The sequence below is a fragment of the Esox lucius genome, chromosome 2, assembly GCF_011004845.1.
Source record: "Esox lucius isolate fEsoLuc1 chromosome 2, fEsoLuc1.pri, whole genome shotgun sequence".
In the NCBI taxonomy this organism is placed as follows: domain Eukaryota; kingdom Metazoa; phylum Chordata; class Actinopteri; order Esociformes; family Esocidae; genus Esox; species Esox lucius.
Window position 1 is genome coordinate 14,052,377 of NC_047570.1, and position 21,541 is coordinate 14,073,917.

General features: G+C 39.6%; 1 protein-coding gene across 1 annotated transcript; it reads left to right on the plus strand.

The window, feature by feature from the left end:
- Positions 1–2,309: 2,309 nt before the first annotated feature.
- LOC117592952 lies at positions 2,310–14,407 on the plus strand. Its single transcript, XM_034287533.1, has 10 exons — positions 2,310–2,353; positions 2,949–3,260; positions 11,498–11,668; positions 11,809–11,833; positions 11,924–11,973; positions 12,105–12,114; positions 12,342–12,400; positions 12,504–12,528; positions 12,702–12,757; positions 13,134–14,407. Exons 2-10 carry the CDS (start codon positions 3,047–3,049, stop codon positions 13,235–13,237), a joined length of 714 nt encoding a protein of 237 aa, XP_034143424.1. The 5' UTR covers positions 2,310–2,353; positions 2,949–3,046; the 3' UTR covers positions 13,238–14,407.
- Positions 14,408–21,541: the final 7,134 nt, after the last annotated feature.

The window sequence follows — 21,541 nt, forward strand, 5'->3', positions numbered from 1 at the left end:
CAACGACACTTACAGTGTAAGTACCACCCAGTGAGCAATCGATGGCGGCCCACCGGCGTTTTGCTGCTGGCAGGCAGCAGGAGGCTATAATGTCATACAGCCAGCAGGTTTTGCCGCTTTTCTCCTGATCTCCATTTGCACAAGCTAATTTGCATCTCAGGCGGCTTTCCACCAGCGGCCCGACTGTTTCACGCTCCACATCATGTGGATAAGGTTACTCTTGGCAGTAAATTTAGCTAGACTAGCTAAGCCTGCACATGTTACAATTCCGTGACTGTGTTGTCTTTGTTTATCCACATTGGTCTTAGCTAGCCTGTGTGTGTCTTATGTTGGCCTCTTTTCTAAACACAGCTCTCCCTGAGCTGAAGGCGGCTTTGGAACAGGATCCAGTCATTTCCCAGCTATGCACTTACATCAGGAACGGCTGGCCGCGTGAAGTGTCTGAGGAATTGTCTGCCTTCTCCAGAGTCAAGGATGAGCTCTCCTGCTGGAATGAGTCTTGTGTTGGCGTGTGGGCTTTGCACAGTGTTACCAAGTACCCTTCGTACACGTGTCTTGTCGATGGCGCATGATGGCCATTTGGGCATCGTAAAGCTGAAACAGAGATGCAGAGACCTAGTGTGGTGGCCTGGAATTGACAGAGAAATCAAAGCATTCATCAAGGATTGCGTAGCCTGCTTGGTGAGTGGCAAAACTGGTCATAAGGCCCCTCTGCCCAAGCAGCCCCTCGCATGGCCTACCGAGCATTGCAACTGGACATTTGCGGGGAGATCCATGGGGTTGCCCGTCACCAACATTTCCTGGTGGTGGCTTATGACCTACACTTGAAATGGCCAGAGGTCATTGTAGTTGGTCATCATTTTGGTCATCACCCCTCCAAGTCAGCCACCAACTTGGCTCAGCCACATTCTGTCTCTCTGATAACTCTTAGTGGCATGCTAACCGCTTAAAAAGGTTCTAACAATGGCAGGACACACCAGTGGCTACATCCACCATCAACGAGTGGAAAGCTTTGCTCTGGCACAGCCACGTGAGGCCCCAATGCTGAAGGCTGAAGGCATGATGCCTTAGCTACGTCCTCACAAGTGCTGTATCTATTACAGTGTAATAGATACAGCACCGCACAGTTCAGTTGGGCTGTAATAGTTTAGTTATGCCTGATGTAGGGTTGATTGGTTCATTTAGTAACGTGACCAATTTGTGAGTAAAGCTACAATCACTGACTCCTTATTTAGAACACAACATTGACACAACAAGACACAAACTGCATTTTGTTGTACTGTACTAAAGTTGAATCTGATATATTCTTACTTTGGTCGTAGTTCACAAAGTGGATGTCATTTCCTGTTCTTGAAATCTACCTCTGCTGGCATCCCACTCATCAGAAACAAGCATTGGTAAGCTAAATATCTGACATCAGTTCATGCATAATTATATTAATACATAGCTTTTCTAATGATATGTAATATTACAATACTGTTTATAAAAATGTGTTAAATAATTGTTTATGTTTTGTGTTTAATAACCAGTCATAAATTAACGCAATATGTCTTAATATGTCAAAATATGTGCCATTACAGTGTTGTGACCATGTTATGACAGGATTTGTCATGTTATGTCAACTGGCATAGCATGTTATGACAGAGTTATGGCCATGTAATGACACTACACGTTAAGTAAAGTGTTACCTGCATGATAAAATTGTGACTCACAGTATACATTTGTTTCTAGCTACTTACAAGTATGTAACATATTGATAGAAGTCGATCTCATGCTTTTGACACCAAAAAATGGATTTTCAGCATCAACTTAGGTATGATCTTTTCTGTATAATTAATACTTTATTGGGTTGCACTCTGGTCATGTTAATATTGGTCTCATCTGTTTACAATACATATTCCCAGAACTGCAGTTGCTTTTTTGTATTTTTTAGAGCATCCTGTGTTTGAGGCTAACTTTGTTCACTGTCCATTACTTGTGTCACTATCCAAATACTTACTGACTGCACTGTAAACAATAATGTGATAATTTTTCAAGTCCTATAGGAATGTATCTTCACTCTAACCAGGAGAAGGAGGAGCAAAAGTCCCACTGTCTTGCAGTTTCTTGAACCCGTGCTTTGGAGCACTTTGACACCATAAATTCATACCACTAAAGTTTCAACCAACATATCATGGCAGCATTAGGGCTTATATGGCTTGGAATATGTGAGTATTTCATCCTTTTCAAATGAAACCAAATATAAAAAGAATTTTCTTTCATTTTTCTAAACATTATTCTTTTACTAAAATAGTTTTCCATGCAGCAGCAAAATACATCCTTGTTGAATGTCAAAACATATGCAAAGATACAGGTAAAGTATACATATTAAAAAAATTGTAATGACTGATGAATAAATAAAGTTTTAGGTAATCGAGGCAACTAAGCAGAAAAAAGATGACCTTATATCAACACCTGCAATACATTTGAAGCTCTATTTAAAAAAATATATATAGGTAAACTGCATCTTGAATGCTTTGTTTTTATTTAACGGTGAACTTACCATGACCCCTTAATGAAAGCTTGTCTTGGCTGGGTCTGAGTAATTTTTCAGATTCCATAATTAAAAGCCTTTCAAAAGTATTTGCATCCCTTTTACACATTTTATTGTGTTCCAACTTGAAAGAAAATTTGATTAAATTAGGAGATTTGGCCACCGATCAACACAAAAATGGTCTACTATTTCAAGTGAAATATAAAACCTGTAAATTGTGAATATTTTGCAAGGCACTGCAATAGCCATTAAACAGTAAATCAATGTTGTATGGTCAAATACCACATACATTTATAGCTATTTATATGAATAAACAAACTATGAAGTGTTGTGTCAAAATTAGGCTATGACAATACATAGAAATCAACTGAAACTTGTTGCCCGTTACTCACATTGCGTATTTTGTTATATGCAGAGATCTACCACGCAAAGCTCTTTGGACCATCTAATGTGACTGAAGGGACCACAATACATTTCAAGTTTCATATTAATGACATCACAATAAGCAGGGACATGGTTCATTTTTACCTTTGTAAGGATGGAGTTGGGATACAAATGGCACCAATAACGAAAGATGCTGAATCTGTTTTCTTGTTGAAAGAAGTTAAAAAAAAACAATCAGGCAAGTACAGCTGTGTGTACAGCATATGTAAACACCCAATCAGCCAAGTGAAGTCAACAGGGGATTATCTGGTCTTACGGATCAACGGAGATGAAGACGTGGAAGGTAAGATCATGTCAATATTGTGTATAGTGTATGTTTTAATGCTTAGATATATGGATTGCTACACTGTATATTGTTACAGTACAGTTTATAGTCTTCTGTATATTGCTCTGTATTAGTTCTGTCAAGCAATAACAAAGAAATGTGAATCATCATTCACATTTGTACGCTATGGACAGTGCTTGACTTGGATTGAATAAGTGCAGGAGCAGTCTTTGTCCAGGTTGGTCCACTACACTTTGGGGTCAAGGCACTTATATGCTGTTTCGTGTCTACTTGCAGTCCCATTTAGTGTCTACTTTTAGACAGTAATTGTTAGACTACTGTTTAAATGTTAGGCTAGTGTAGTAAACACATTAACCATCACTGCATAAAATTATGTACTCATTCTATGTATATGGAATAGTGGAGAAACTAATTGAATCCGCTTTATGTATTTTGAAAACAATGCATTTTTAATTAAAATATCCTTGACTTCTACTGTTTTACAAACAAATACACTCACTTAAAGGAGTATTAGGAACACCTGTTAAATTTCTCATTAATGCAATTATCTAATCAACCAATCACATGGCGGTTGCTTAAATGCAGTTAGGGGTGTGGTCCTGGTCAAGACAATCTCCTGAACTCCAAACTGAATGTCAGAATGGGAAAGAAAGGTGATTTAAGCAATTTTGAGCGTGGCATGGTTGTTGGTGCCAGACGGGCCGGTCTGAGTATTTCACAATCTGCTCAGTTACTGGGATTTTCATGCACAACCATTTCTAGGGTTTACAAAGAATGGTGTGAAAAGGGAAAAACCTCCAGTATGCGGCAGTCCTGTGGGCGAAAATGCCTTGTTGATGCTAGAGGTCAGAGGAGAATGGGCCGACTGATTCAAGCTGATTGAAGAGCAACTTTGACTGAAATAACCACTCGTTACAACCGAGGTATGTTTTCTTGGCACACTTTAGGCCCCTTAGTGCCAATTGGGCATTGTTTAAATGCCACGGCCTACCTGAGCATTGTTTCTGACCATGTCCATCCCTTTATGACCACCATTTACCCATCCTCTGATGGCTACTTCCAGCAGGATAATGCACCATGTCACAAAGCTTGAATCATTTCTAATTGGTTTCTTGAACATGACAATGAGTTCACTGTACTGAAATTGCCCCCACAGTCACCAGATCTCAACCCAATAGAGCATCTTTGGGATGTGGTGGAATGGGAGCTTCGTGCCCTGGATGTGCATCCCACAATTCTCCAACAACTGCAAGATGCTATCCCATCAATATGGGCCAACATTTCTAAAGAATGCTTTCAGCACCTTTTTGAATCAATGCCACATAGAATTAAGGCAGTTCTGAAGGCGAAAGGGGGTCAAACACAGTATTAGTATGGTGTTCCTAATAATCTTTTAGGTGAGTGTATATCAAGTACAAACAACTTATGGCTTGCAGATAATAACTTATAATTCAACTAAATCTTTTAGTCAGTTTCCTTTTAGTCAGTTGTCTTTTTTTTCAACACTGGAATATGCAAATACAACCCTGTTTCCAAAAATGTTGTGAGGCTGTGGAAAATTGAAGGAAAAACACAGTGCAATGATGTGTAAATCATTTAAACCCTATATCCAATAGAAAATAGTGCAAAGACAACATATTAAATGTTGAAACTGAGAAATGTTATTGTTTCTTGAAAAATATATGCCCACTCTGAATTTCATAACAGCAAAATGTTTAAACATTTTTGGGACAGGGGCAACAAAAGACTGGAAAAGTTGTGTAATGCAAAAAAAAAAAGACCTGGTGGAAAATAACTAATCAGCTTAATTGGCAACAGGTCAGTTACATGATTGAGTATAAAAAGAGCATTCCAGAGAGGATGAGAAGATGGGGATTAGTTCACCACTCTGTGAAAGACTGCGCAGGCAAATAGTGCAACAATGTAGAATAAAATTTCTCCATGTAAAATTGCAAAGAGTTTGGGTATCTCATCAACTATGGTACATCATTTCATTAAAAGATTCATAGAATCAGGAGTTATCTCCATACACAAAGGACAAGGCTGAAAACCAATATTAGATGGCCATGATCTTTGGGCCCTCAGGCGCTACTGCATTAAAAACAGACACAATTCTTTAGTAGACATCACTGCATGGTGTTGGATTCTGGCCACTTTTGATCCATGACAAAATTTATTTAACCTGGAGTCAGGGGAGAACTTTATTTATTTGCATTATGTTGATCTTCCATAGTTCCATATGTACTTTAGTAATTATAAGTTTTAACACAGTCTTGTATGGCAGGACACATAAGAGGCAATCCGTGGTCATAGCCATTACACAATCCATTATCCTCCAATAAGAAAGGTTTTTCCTACAAAATACCCTTGTAATGTATTTTCCAACCTATGGTCCATGGGCCAATTTATAGAGTCTATGAAAGTCACATGGACAACTCCTATCAGGAGGTATGGATAGAATGAATGGATAGAATGTGGGCATCAAGTCCTATTTATTGTCCTGTTCAGAGTTAGTCAGCACTTTGTGTTAAGTTTCAAATGCCCGTAATCTCGCAGTCCTCCCTTCACATTACATGTTAATAAAACTAGCAAAATAAAAGTACAATCCAATTCCTAATGAACTGAAATGGTCCAAACAATTCTGTTAAAAAAAACAATAAAGACAAATAATTAAAAGGATTATCTGGCGTATGAGGCTCTATTATTCCTTAAATGAAATGTAAATAAGACATAATGGACACACCTTGCCCTGACACATAGCACTGTATGGCATTGGAGTCGTAGTGACCATTGTGATCGATCTTTACCATACACATCAAGTCTCAGGCTACTATCAGGCTAACCTGTGTCCAACAGAAATAGACCTAACATGACATTTTAATGAAAAGCTTAATTAATTCCCCCAATAAAACCTCTTAAACAATCAAAGTCCCCCCTTGTCCATATCATGAGTCTTGCATCAGCATCAGACTAACGACTCAACATAACCTGAAAGTAACAAAACACTCAACTCCAATGAATGTACTAGTGAGAGTTTCAACTCATAGCATACTAACTATTAAACATATCAGGATAGCTGTCAGACTAATAACTATTAAGCAACTTCACAAAAAAACAAGTATCAATGACCAATGTTAAAGTAGTGATCATATGTAGTCCTCTTCCTGCCTTGTGAGGAATGAACATATATACATAAGAGATCAATGTACCAGACAATTTATGAAAACATTGATTGTTTAGATTCTAATCAAGCGCCCTGTCGTCCATATCTTTAGTGTTGTTTGTCTTGCATCAGTGATCAGGGGTGGGTAGTAACGTGTTACAAGTAACGCAAATGAGTAAAAGAGTACAGTGTCAGAGGAACATAGTTAATTAAATGACAGACATAGTTAATTAAATGACAGGCACCGACATGGAAAGTGGTCAATTGGAGGACGTTGACAAGGAAGATTCCAACCCCTGGCCACAGTTGACTGTTTCGATTTAAATGTAAAATAAGGCAACACAGTCATTATTAAATGTTGTCCTTGTATTCCCAAAGATGCAACCATCTCTGCTTTCAACAATTCGTCATCCAACCTCCGCAAGCACATAGGTAAGGTTAGCTAACTGGCTCGTGCTATTTAGCAAGCTAAATACTTTTATTAAAGCCATCTTTTTTTTCAAACTTTTTTGTAATTGAACATGTACAAGTACAGTACAACAAAATGCAGTAATATATCCTAATGATAATATAATATTCTAGCTAACTTACAACATATAATAACACTGCAGCTTGTTAGTATATTTGTATTAGTGGTTCATTGGGCTTATTTAGTAATACACTTTAGTTAGCAGCAACATACCCAGTCTAGCTAGCTAGATTTTTGTTGAAAGCAATTGCTACTAAACAGCTGGCTTAGTTGCAATTCAGTCAGTCATTCCAAACCAAAGATCTGACTTACTAATTTGATTGACAAGATGTATTGAGCATTACTACACAAGATAAATATATACAGTGGGGAGAACAAGTATTTGATACACTGCCGATTTTGCAGGTTCTCACACTTACAAAGCATGTAGAAGTCTGTCATTTTTATCATAGGTACTCTTCAACTGTGAATGACAAAAATCCAGAAAATCACATTGTATGATTTCTAAGTAATTAATTTGCATTTTATTGCATGACATAAGTATTTGATACATCAGAAAAACAGAACTTAATATTTGGTACAGAAACCTTTGTTTGCAATTACAGAGATTATACGTTTCCAGGGATTTTGGCCCACTCCTGCATACAGACCTTCTCCAGATCCTTCAGGTTTCAGGGCTATCGCTGGGCAATACAGACTTTCAGCTCCCTGCCGAGATATTCTATTGGGTTCAGGTCTGGAGACTGGCTAGGCCACTCCAGGACCTTGAGATGCTTCTTACGGGGTCACTCCTTAGTTGCCCTGGCTGTGTGTTTCGGATCATTGGAATGAAGAGACCAAAATAGAGCTTTATGGTCACAACCATAAGTGCTATGTTTAAAGAGGGGTCCACAAGACCTATAGTGAACTGAATACCATCCCCACTGTGAAGCGTGGTGGTGGCTCATGACGTTTGTGGGGTGTGTGAGCTCTAAAGGCACGGGGAATCTTGTGAAAATTGATGGCGAGATGAATGCAGCATTTCATCAGAAAATACTAGCAGACAGTTTGCATTCTTCTGCACGAAAGCTGTGCATGGGACGCTCCAGCACGACAATGACCCTAAGTACAAGGCCATGTTGACCCTCCAGTGGTTACAGCAGAAAAAGGTGAAAGCTCTGGAGTGGCCATCACGGTCTCCTGACCTTAATATCATCGAGCCATACTCTTTTCTAAAAAGGTTGAAAAGAAAGGTTTTTAGCGTTCAAACACACATATATTCCAACTTGGTGGAAAGCCCACACTTTGTAAAGGCCTATGGGCCCTACTGATTTACATCAAACATGACAAAACAAAAGAGGCAATGTCTTTCCTATTAAAACATATTATTTACTATCAAAGTGCTTTTCAAATGAATATTAACCTTTTCACGCGTGAGTTTCAAATATTCCTTACCGACCCCCCAGCGTTTTTTTGCACGTGACTTCGGTACTCTGCAGCATTTGAACTCACTCCAGCATTTGAACAGTCACCTTGCTAGGTAAGGAACACTACATGCATTGCATTGCAAACTTCTCTCGTTGACTCGAATTCTAAGAGCTACAAAAGTTGGTTGATTTATTACTGTAGCTAGCTAGAAAACGTCAGCTAACCGCTAGCAAACGTCAGCTGCCCGCTAGCTAACAAATCGTGACCAGTTATTCAATGCAGTGAAAATGAATAAACTATATAAAATGCATACAACGGGGAACGTAACTTCTAGAAAGTTTTTGCAATGGTTTTGATCGGTAGTAGTCGCTAATATAATTCGTTTTTGTGCATTAGTGTTGGCTGTCTGTTGGTACGTAACTAACACTTCTTGTCCCGATTTGAATGCTTTCTACCTGGTTAATATCATAGTATGGTCTTGAAACAATTACAATCAGGAAATAAAGTTATAAACACTGTTTGAGCTAAATGTGAGTAAATAATAGCGCGGTTTTACCAGCCATTGTTACGTTACTTGTAGCTAGGTATGCTAATGGTGCGTTCTAAACATGACGTTCTAATCACACCGGTGTGATCGTACGCTCCAGGGACCACTCTAGATTGATCACACTGGTGTGATCGTACGCGCCAAAGGGTTAAATTGGATAAGCCTGGTCATTAATATGATCAGATTTTCGTATAAGTTTCAGCTTTATTCAATGTTTAGGTACGTTACATTTTTGAAAATACATTTAGAACTCAATGATTATATAAGCTCACATCAGTTCCAGGTATTGCTAGGAAATCCTCCCTCTTTGATTCCTGATTCCCATACATGGGAGATCTTTCCTTGCCACTGCTCGGCATGTGGGCAGAATGTCTCGTGTTCCAACCATTTGAACATCCTGTCTGTCTTTTGGTTCTTCTTCTTCTTGCGACACTCATTCTGCCAATTGCCAGGGATTCAACAATAGTGACACGCTCCTGGTTTCTAAAATGACCTTTTAGATGTTTTTCCAACTTTCAATGTTTCCAGTCCCTTTTTCAACTTTTCAAGTCTTTTTGTAAACATATTCAGTTCAGCTGTTTGTTCAGACAACGCTCAAACACATTTTACTTTTTCTTTCAAGACCATTTTTGAGGAATTAATCATTACATTTCTGAATTTCTGATAACACAACCATGTTTTTTTATAATTCATAAGGCATTCTTTGAATTTCATCCCATGTTTTCGATACATCAAAAAAACTAAAAATATCTTCTTCTGGATGAGCATATTCTTGCTCTTTAAACTGACTTGTTCTTTCAGATATGGTTTGACTCACCATCAGAGTGCAAATTCCAACTATCCGGTCATGGCACCATGCTTTTGGATCCTGGCCACTTTTGATCCATGAACAAAATTAATTCAACCGAAAGTCAGGGGAGAATTTTTTTTGTTTCTCATTCGCTTGAGTCCAAGATGCTGATCTTCCATAGTTTTTACATGTTTGCCAATAATTATGAAGTTCATACAGTCTTTTATGCCAGGACACATAAGAGGCGGTCAGTGGTCATAGCCAACCATTACACAGTCCATTATCCTCCAGTAAGAATGGATTATCCTACAAAATACCCATGCATGGTATGTTCCAACCTATGGCCCATGGGCCTATCCATAGATCCTATGACATTGACATGGACAACTCCTATCAGAAGGTATGGACAGAATTTATGGATAGGATGTGTGGGGCCCATCAGTAACGGGTATCACATATTTTCTAATGTCCTTTGTTCAGAGTACAATGGGGAGAACATGTATTTGGTACACTGCCGATTTTTCCTACTTACAAAGCATGTAGATGTCTGTTATTTTTATCATAGGTACACTTCAACTGAGGGATCAGCCCAGAACTACACTGCAGGACCTGGTCAATGACCTGAAGAGAGCTGGGACCAGAGTCTCAAAGAAAACCATTTGTTACACACTTGTGTGCAGCGCACACAAGGTCCCCCTGCTCAAGCCAGCGCATGTCCAGGCCCGTCTGAAGTTTGCCAATGACCATCTGGATGATCCAGAGGAGGAATGGGAGAAGGTCATGTGGTCTGATAAGACAAAAATATAACTTTTTGTTCTAAACTCCACTCACCGTGTTTGGAGGAAGAAGAAGGATGAGTACAACCCCAAGAACACCATCCCAACCGTGAAGCATGGAGGTGGAAACATCATTCTTTGGGGATGCTTTTCTGCAAAGGGGACAGGACGACAACACCGTTTTGAGGGGAGGATGGATGGGGTCATGTACCACGAGATCTTGGCCAACAACCTCCTTCCCTCAGTAAGAGCATTGAAGATGGGTCGTGGCTGGGTCTTCCAGCATGACAACAATCCGAAACACACATCCAGGGCAACTAAGGAGTGGCTCCGTAAGAAGCATCTCAAGGTTCTGGAGTGGCCTAGCCAGTCTCCAGACCTGAACCCAATAGGTTCAGGTCAATGACTTTTTTGTCATTGAACAAGTACAAGTACAGTACAACGAAATGCAGTAATATATCCTAATGATAATATACTAACAAGCTGCAGTGTTATTATATGTTGTAAGTTAGCTAGAATATTATATTATCATTAGGATATATTACTGCATTTTGTTTTACTGTACTTGTACTTGTTCAATGACAAAAAAGTTCAATAAAAAAAATAGATGGCTTTAATAAAAGTATTTAGCTCGCCAAATAGCACGAACCAGTTAGCTAACCTTACCTCTATGTGCTTGCGGAGGTTGGATGACGAATTGTTGAAAGCAGAGATGGTTGCATCTTTGGGAATACAAAGACAACATTTCATAATGACCGTCCTCCAATTGACCACTTTCCATGTCGGTGTCAGGGCACTATTTGTGCTTACTATTGTGCTTATTTGTGGTGGTACTGTGCTCCAGACAGCTTCGGCCTAAGTCAAGCATTGACTATAGATGTTTCCGAGGCTCAAAATAATTTTGAGCAGGGAGGCTCAACATTTTTTGCGGCATTAAATGTTTTGAATTAACATTACCTTTGACAGCCCTGCTTTGAATAAAGGCTAAATTATTTTCAAGCATCAACTACAGCAGCAGTGATAAAAACAGATACATCTTCCCGAAAATACTGCAACATATTAGTTAGTACATTCTCTTGCAGCATCAAGTAAAACACCAGTGTCAACACCACCAACAGTCTTCAAAGAGAGACCAGAGAATGAGGGAGCAGAAGGAATTCTGGGATTTAACAGCACAGTAGCCTTGGTCCTCCTAATTTTGTCACTGTCTGTCCTGATTTTACTGTGGAGGTACTTGGGGATCCTGAAACAAAGTAAGGGTCTTTAAATATCAAATGGACAATTGCACTGATCAAACATGGATGTGATTGAATCCCTACCTTAAAATTATAATGTTAAGATAAGTAACCAGGTGAACAAAAGTGGTTTCAGTATTTCCTTCTTTCTCTTACAGTGATAAGTAAATACCATGGCTCAAGGTATAGAATGCACATCATATGTAAATGGTCATGCTTCTTGATTTATCCTTGTAATCAATCGTGGTTAACATATTTTTATTCTTTCTCTAGTGAGATACAGGATATGGGTCAAACCTACAATGTACTCTCTTCTGTACCAGGTACACTATATCAGTTCATATTTATATACAAAATGTTTTGCATTATATAATGTTTATTTTCTTTTTAGTTCTTTAAGTAATAACTAATATGTTTCTGTCTTTGGTTTATTTGCTGTATGTTTTTGTCACAGTTGATGAAACGTAAGTTTTTCTGAAATGAAATTACATTATGCCAATTCTAAATGATACTAGATGGACAGTATGTCAATAAAAAAAAATATTATGCCTAAATTATTTATCCTATTTTTGGGTAAGAAAATATTGGTATGCTGTATCTTTAATAAAATAAAGTTACCACTAAAAGTAGCTTTAGTATGCATTAATCAACGATAGCTTTGTAAAACAGTAACATTTGTTTATTTGTTCAGTACTGAGGTCTGTCTTGATGTTGAGGAAGAAGCCTATTCTATGATAGATGATTGGAGAGGTATGGTGTCTCTTACAGTATCATTATATTATTGATAAGAAGGATGCCGAAAAGTGCATGATTCATGATAATTTATTATGAAATAACATTATTTCAAAAACAGGCCTGAGACCATCAGTTACACAAAGGTAAGACTTACAAATTTGCGTTTTCTATCCACTGTTAAAACGTTGTTGTTTGAAATACCACAACTGACGGCAAATACTGAGACCAACACGAAGGAGATTTAATCAAGTGTTGTGTGTCGCCGGCGGGATTGGATGTACACTATATGTTCAAAATACACTTTCTGTCTGTGTAGCTCTCAAATAGATCCTACACGAGAGGAGGCAAAATGCAGTTCACTAGAAACTACAGGTGGGTACACAAATGCTAACAAGTTAAACAGTAGATTAACATGTATTGCATGATGGTACAAAGGTCGTTTCACATTATCCTTATTTTTATCTGTTGTCTGTCATACTGAGGCAGCCCTGAACATAGCACATAACCAGAAAGAGATCAACAGGCATTTATACAGAGGAAACCAACATGAGCAATGACTCACATGTCTATCCAAAATCGCACAAAAACTCAAACCACATTGCACTAAGCTACCTACATGTATATTTATAAAGATACACTCAGCTCTAATAGTTTGGTTTTTCATTTAAACAGACACATCATTTTCAGAGCACCAACTTAACCTTGAGTAGTCAACATTTGACTAAATCAGCCCATCTTTCCTTCTCAGTGGAAAAACCAAAACGACAAGTTGAAACTGCCATCTATGCCCAAGTGATCAAAACCAAGAAGAAAGAAAATGATCCTGTGTGCAGTTTTCTGATGGAAAAATAGAGAACGCCATACTACAGTACTGTCTACTTTGTTATTCCAGGAAATACAATAGCATACAGTGTGGCTTGAAAATATGTGCAATTATAGCTTTTCTAGTGTTCACCATGAAATCTTTGTTTGATCAGAACCTTTTTATCTGACAAAGCAGCTTTATGTTAGCCTATTGCATGTAGTAGAGAAACAATATAGAAAAGGAATTAGTGCAGGTCCAAAAATAAGTAAACCTCAGTTTGAATTGTTTAAATCCAGTAGGTCAGTAGAATCATCTGTATAAACAATTGGGTACCAAATGAACCCATCAAAGGAGAGATCTTTAGGAAAGAGGTTGGGTGGGACTCTAATAGAGACAGGAAATCTGGTCAGTTTGGTGTTACCCATTTAGGTGAATCCAAAACACGCCATGCAGAGATAAAGGAGAATCTCAGAGGACATCAGGAAGAGCGTAATTAGAACAGAGCACTCAGGGGAAGGCTACACAAACATTTCAAAAATATTTACGCTCCATCAGTCCACTGTGAGGCAATCATTTACTGATAGAGCCCATTTAACATGACCGCAACTCGGCCTAGAAGTGGACGTCCTTCAAAATATCCCCAAGAGCCACCTGGTTGACTGCACATCATCAAGGGAACAATTAATTCTGAGGTTTACCAGGAGATTCTTGAACAAAACCTAGAGACATCAGTCAGGGAGCAAACAATGGGACAAAAATGGATCTTCCAACAAGACAATGACCCAAAGATTTGTGTTTTGGATTGGCTAAGTCAAAATCCTGACCTTAATCAAACTGAGATGCTTCAGCTAGATCTGAAGCAAGTAGGAAATGCCAGACACCCTACAAACCTCACCCATTTGGTGGAGTTCTATAAGGAGGAGTGTTCAAAAATCCTTAGAAAAAAGCCTAACCAATGTTTGATTAGGTAAACCAATGTTTGATTATAACAGTGAATCTTAAATCTTGTTTTTTTTTGGGGTGGGCATTGTCTGACATTGCCCAGACAATGTCAGGTGTGACTCAGTAGTGTTTATAGCCTCCACATGCCTGTATGCACAGCCAAAATCGTCTGGGCATGCTCCTGATTGAGAAAGCCGTGGGGGGTGTCCTGGGGAATCTCCTCCCGGACCTGGATCAGGGCATCAGTGAGCTCCTGGACAGTCTGTGGCGCTACTTGGCGGCATCAGATGCACTGATACATAACTTCCCAGAGGTTCTCAACTGGATTCAGGTCTGGGGAATGTGAGGGTGAGTCAATGGTATCAATGCCTTCGTTATCCAGGAACTGCCTACACACTCTGGCCACAAGAGGCCGGGAATTGTCCTGCACCCTCCTAGGGTATGCCTCCCCAGACCAATTGTCCTGCACCCTCCTAGGATATGCCTCCCCAGACCAATTGTCCTGCACCCTCCTGGGATATGCCTCCCCAGACCAATTGTCCTGCACCCTCCTAGGGTATGCCTCCACAGACCAACACAAATCCTCCACCAAACTGGTCATGCTGGATGATGTTGCAGGCAGCATAACGTTCACCACGGTATCTCCAGACTCTTTCACGTTTGTCACATGTGCTGAGTGTGAACCTGCTCTCATCTGTGAAGAGAACAAGGCGCCAATGGTGAACCTGTCAATTCTGGTGTTCTCTGATGAATGCCAGTCGAGCTTCATGGTGCTGGGCTTTGACCATAGGTCCCACTAGAGGACATTGGGCCATTGGGCCCTGTCCAACTCTCCTTGTGTAATGGCCCACCACCAGGAATCTCCTCCATGCTCCTGATACTGTACTGGGAGACACAGCAAACCTTCTTGCAACGGCATATATGGATTTGGCATCCTGAAGGAGCTGGACTGCCTGTGCAACCTGAATGGGCTGCAGGTACCACATGCTACCAGTAGTGACAAAGACACTAGCAAAACGCAAAACTAGAGAAGAATCATTCAGGAAGTATAAGGAGGCCACCACCTGCAAAACCATTCCTATTTTGGGGGTTGTCTTGTTGTTTCGTCTCCAGTGCACCTGTTGTTACTTTCATTTGCATCCAAACTGGTGACATCGATTCACAGTCTTTTATGCTTCCTAGCTGGACAGATTGATATCCCTGAAGTTTAATTGAGTTGGTGTTATACTGTGATGATCACATGTCCCCTTAATTTGTTTGAGCAGTGTAGATATAACATTGACTCCTTAATAACAAGCCAGCATAATGTATTATCAACATGTGTTTTCCTGATTACTTTAGTCACATGTCTAACTAACTCACATTAAATCAAATAAATTATTGAATCAGACACAATTGGGGTACTTATTCTTTTGTTATTGTGTAAAACTGAAATAACGCAGTGGTATTCCTTTTTCACTGCATACATTTGAAATATACAGAGACAATAAAAAGTGAGAAACAGTCTTCTTGGTCAGTCCAGTGTCTTTCCATAGTGGTTTCTCAGAGGAGACATCTCAAGTGCTGTGGCTGGAGCTGGGCCTCAGCTAAGGGATAGAAAATAAGGATTAAATGTAGCTATGTGTCAGGGCCTGATTGCAGGGATGCATTCTAGGCATTGCCTCTAATTGGAGAACCTATTTAAGTTTTTACACATGCAAAATGTCATATCAGCCAGGAACACTGATCATAACCGCAGTGGAATGTGATATTTGAGGCAATTAGAGGCATTGAGGTATTGCCTCTTATTGGAGATCCTATTTAAGTTGCCCTGTGTGGTCAGTGATATGTACACTGTGTTGTAGTGATATGTACATCATCTTTGGTGCTGTATGTATTTTAGTTTATGGTTGCTGCTTCTCCTTTTGTTGTTTTTGTAAGTACACAAATAAAGGAATGTTTATCCACTACTGCTCTGCACCTCGGGTCATGCCTCCAAAACTGTGACACTAGGCTTAGATATACCATCATATAAAAACAGCAGAATGGGATCAATTCTCATTGGATTATACTTGTTGTAGCCTAGTTCCCAAAGAAAAAGAAAAAACACCTGTGGTCCCATTGGCAGGTTTTATTATAACATTTTGTTATGTTTCATTGTTTCTGAAGTGAGATTGGTCTGAGATGACTTCTCCATTTTTGGCTACATGTTAATAAAATGCATGGCAATCCCTAGAGGGAATAGTCACCCCTGGGTACCGATAAGAAACACTTATTTAGCTCACTACAGTAACAGTAATTTACTAACTCTCAAAATCAGTTATTATGTGGTAACATTGGTTTCATGTTGGAAAATATTAGCAACAATTTATTGCATGCATAAGTATTCAAGTATTTCATTAAGCCATCTTATCCTGCAATATTAGCTTTATGTTTTTTTGTGTTTGTTGTTTGTTTGTTGCTTTATTTAGCTGTGGGGTTGGATGGCCTTTACTTACAAGTGGGGTTAAATAAAATACATGGTATATCATTTTGGGATTAATTCTAAAATATATATGTTTAGTGCACAGACCAACAGGCTCATCAGCCCAAAGTACACAGTCCCTACTGTCAAGCATAGTGAAGGCAGCTTCATGGTCTGGGGCTCATTCTCTTCAGCAGGGTTAGGAGTTCTGGTCAGGGAACAATGACACCTAGAAATATCAAGGTGTTTTGGTATGAACCCTGCTGCCCAACAACCATTGAAAGCACACAGCTATTTTAGCCATTACATAAACAAAAGTTGCATTATCTACAATAGTGAGTTGAATCTTTATATCCACTGTATGTTCTTGAAATGATACATTATAATACATTTTGAACATAAAACATTTAAATTGCTAAGATTAAAAGAAACATGAATGTCATGGGAAACGAGTGTCCAGAAGATGAAGCTAAAGAGTTAAGGTAAATATATACAAGGGAGATTGTGACAAACAGTCATGCCATTATCAAGTTACAGAAGACAGTTTAGTGCTGGTTGTTCATTAATTCCTATGGGTGGTAGAGTTTTGAGATAATAAAGCATAAATGTTTGCACTCACTACTGTTCCTTGCTATAAGAGGGTCTGCTAGACTTATGATGTAAATACTGTATTAACCCTTACAATATTATTACAGCAAACATAGCACTTCTCTGTGACTGGCTATGTGTGGTGAACACTGGTTTAAAATGGTAACCATAATACCGTGGGTTGGTGAAACACTGGAGGGGGTAACCTTTTTCGCATCCTTTATTTCTGGGATCACCTGATTAACCTAACCTACCTCCTGTTACTTTGACTTTTAGGTCCTGTTCTATAATCGAGCCTGAAGGACTGTGTGTCGCTCCTATCTTATATAATCTAACCACCGATCATATCTACCCACTTTTGTGCGGAGCACATACAATGGAACCTGGGCAGTTTTTTTTTTTATTAATGGGGCATGCGGTTTGTCTCTTATCGCTAGATGCGTAACTGAGGCTCAAAGACAGTGGAAGTACAATCAAGTAGTTGACAATCACACACACCCAGACTGAGAGAGAGGCAGGGTTTCTACTCAAAAGTTCCTTCTTTTATTCAGGGAGTCAGTCAACAGTTCAGACAGTGTCAGGTTGTGAGGTGGGTCCAGTACCCAAGAGACAGATACACACTCCTCGACTTGAGTGCATATCTGTCTCCTGGCTACTAAGGTGGTCTTCCATGTAACTGAGCCACCAATACAAATAATTTTTTCGTCATGGAAATTTTCTTTCAAGCTTTTGTCACCCTTAACTTTTGTACAATGGTCCAGTTTTCCACACTTTAATACATATAACTTAGCTTTCTGTCACATGGGGGTTTTCATTTTCTTGACAGATGCACATATGCAGTCATTCACTCATGCACTTCAAAAGGAACTTACAATCTTTCTCATAGCTGTGGGTTTTTGTCCCCTTGGTTACACAGTGCCGGTTCATGATTTTTGTCACATGCATTGTGGTTCCTGTTACAATTGACTAGAGCAGGTTACAAAAAGCTTCTTGATCTAGACCGCTTAAAATCTCCCTAGTTATGCTATATGCAGGCCCCCTTCATCACCTTGCAGAGTTGATGGAGGTCCTCCACCAGTTCCTCCTTGTAGATGAAGATGAGAGGAGAGTCTGGCATTAACATTTCCCCCAGGTAACAAGTGGCTCCTTGACCGGTTCCTCTTCTTGATCACCTGTTCTAGAACTGGGTCAGGAGCTGTTGCCCTGAAGTTCACTTCCTGTTCCTTGCTTCTTTTCTCAACACCTTAAACAATGTTACACAGTGGGGAGAACAAGTATTTCATATACTGCTGATTTTGCAGGTTTTCCCACTTACAAAGCATGTAGAGGTCTGTAATTTTTATCATAGGTACACGTAACTATGATTGACGGAATATAAAACCAAAATCCTGAAAATCACATGATTTCTAAGCAATTAATTTGCATTTTATTGCATAACATAAATATTTGATACATCAGAAAAGCAGAACTTAATATTTGGTACAGAAACCTTTGTTTGCAATTACAGAGATCATACGTTTCCTGTAGTTCTTGACCAGGTTTGGACACACTGCAGCAGGGATTTTGGCCCACTCCTCCATACAGACCTTCTCCAGATCCTTCATGTTTCGGGGCTGTTGCTGGGCAATACGGACTTTCAGCTCCCTCCAAAGATTTTCTATTGGGTTCAGGTCTGGAGACTGGCTAGGCCACACCAGGACCTTGAGATGCTTCTTACGGAGGCACTCCTTAGTTGCCCTGGCTGTGTGTTTTGGGTCGTTGTCATGCTGGAAGACCCAGCCACGACCCATCTTCAATGTTCTTACTGAGGGAAGGAGGTTGTTGGCCAAGATCTCGCGATACATGGCCCCATCCATCCTCCCTTCAATACGGTGCAGTCGTCCTGTCCCCTTTGCAGAAAAGCATCCCCAAAGAATGATGTTTCCACCTCCATGCTTCACGGTTGGGATGGTGTCCTTGGGGTTGTACTCATCCTTCTTCTTCCTCCAAACACGGCGAGTGGAGTTTAGACCAAAAAGCTCTAGTTTTGTCTCGTCAGACCACATTACCTTCTCCCATTCCTCCTCTGGATCATCCAGATGGTCATTGGCAAACTTCAGACATGCTCTGGCTTGAGTAGGGGGATCTTGCGTGCGCTGCAGGATTTTAATCCATGACGGCGTAGTGTGTTACTAATGGTGTGGTCCCAGCTCTCTTCAGATCATTGACCAGGTCCTGCCGTGTAGTTCTGGGCTGATCCCTCATGATCATTGATGCCCCACGAGGTGAGATCTTGCATGGAGCCCCAGACCGAGGGAGATTGACCATCATCTTGAACTTCTTCCATTTTCTAATAATTGCGCAATCAGTTGTTGCCTTCTCACCAAGCTGCTTGCCTATTGTCCTGTAGCCCATCCCAGCCTTGTGCAGGTCTACAGTTTTATCCCTGATGTCCTTACACAGCTCTCTGGTCTTGGCCATTGTGGAGAGGTTGGAGTCTGTTTGATTGAATGTGTGGACAGGTGTCTTTTATACAGGTAACAAGTTCAAACAGGTGAAGTTAATACAGGTACAGGGTTTAAGGCCGGGTGTCTCTGTAAAGCACTTTGTGACAACTGCTGTTGTAAAAAGGGTTTTATAAATAAATTTGATTGATTGAGGTAATGAGTGGAGAACAGGAGGGCTTCTTAAAGAAAAACTAACAGGTCTGTGAGAGCCGGAATTCTTACTGGTTAGTAGGTGATCAAATACTTATGTCATGCAATCAAATTAATTGTTTAAAAATCATACAATGTGATTTTCTGGATTTTTGTTACAGGCTTCTACATGCTTTGTAAGTAGGAAAACCTGTAAAATCAGGCAGTGTATCAAATACTTGTTCTCCCAACTGTATGTTCTGGTCAAGATATTTTTGGGTTATTCCATTATCCTGATCTACTGACCTTCCAAAACACATCTGTGGAATAATGGAATGTGACAATTAGTTTAACCAGACACAATAAAGTAAATTATTATATTAGAAATAGGAAAATAACATCATAGGTCAGGTCAAGCAAGGGATAGTGTCTATATAGGTACTGAAAATAGAACATTAGTTGTTAATCACTGCAAAAACACAACATTTTTATTTTAGGCGTATCTACTGAGGTCATTAGACAATCAACACTCCACAACTATAGAACCGGTGGTTTGTAGACGGTCTGACCGTTAACAACTTAAAATCCCCTCCAATGATCTATTGAGTCTCTACTGCGGGCACAGTCATTCTTGAATATCCTACAAAGAAAACACAATAAGGAGATATATTCTTCAGTTTTAAACCAGGCACTATCGTATCATTGACAACCATCGTGCCAAAGACAAAAGTCCATACGCTGTAAAAGCTGAAATATAATGAGCAAACATTAAATTTGTCAATGGAACAAGTAACAAAAATGCAAATAAAATATGAGACTGGTAAATGGGTATTGTTCAAGGGCAGAGTACATTAAAGCCAAAATGATGAGATATGCAATAGCTCCCCTATGCTGATGAATACACATGACAAGTGTTTTTTCATGGTGCAACAACATGTGTCTACACCTTAGCAACCACATTGTCTCACCTCAGGGTTGATATCAGTTCAACCAGTAGGTCTCTGATGGAAGAGCAAATCAGGTATGATACTAAGACCGGGGAAGGATATGAATATACAGCCATTACGATTCTGGAGATGCAGTAGATGTTACAGTTTAGCTGATCCACATTGACCACCAGGAAGCAACTCTGCGCAGTACAAACACAAATGGATGTTATTCACCACCCAAGCCTAAAGGAAACACTAATCCAAGCACCTGATTTAGACCTACCAAATCAAAAATGACCCTTCATAATGTTCTCTACATGAGGAAAAGCGATATGGTGCAGTGTAAATACTGGGGGAAAAGATAAACCTGTATTGTACTAGAGCAATGCTTTAGACCAGGGGTGTCAAACCGGTTCCACGGAGGGCCGAGTGTCTGCAGGTTTTTGGTTTTTCCTATAAATTGGTTCCTAGTTCATACCTACACAACCAGGTGAGGGTAGAAACTAACCAATCAGTGACCTAATTAACCAATCAAGTACAAGGTGAGAGCAAAAACCTGCAGACACTCGGCCCTCCGTGGAACCGGTTTGACACCTGTGCTTTAGACTGTAGCTAATGGAATGCTATAAGAACACATACAAAGCATGGACCTTTCACAGCCTTACAGACATTAAACAAGCCCTATGCCCATTAGTAGAGAGAAAACTTAAGCAATAGTACATAGTAGATTGATTATCATGATGAACTAATGTGTTTGCCCCCTTCGCCCAGACAGCAAATATCCTGGTACAGATATTGCTATGGGAGGTGATAGTTGTTGGTAAAACCAACAAA

Coding starts and splice junctions, on each gene's coding strand:
- LOC117592952 (XM_034287533.1), top strand. CDS start 3,047: ATGGTTCATTTTTACCTTTGTAAGGATGGAGTTGGGATACAAATGGCA. Junction 11,669..11,808: donor CTTGGGGATCCTGAAACAAA/GTAAGGGTCTTT, acceptor TTTCTCTTACAG/TGATAAGTAAATACCATGGC. Junction 11,834..11,923: donor AGTAAATACCATGGCTCAAG/GTATAGAATGCA, acceptor TTCTTTCTCTAG/TGAGATACAGGATATGGGTC.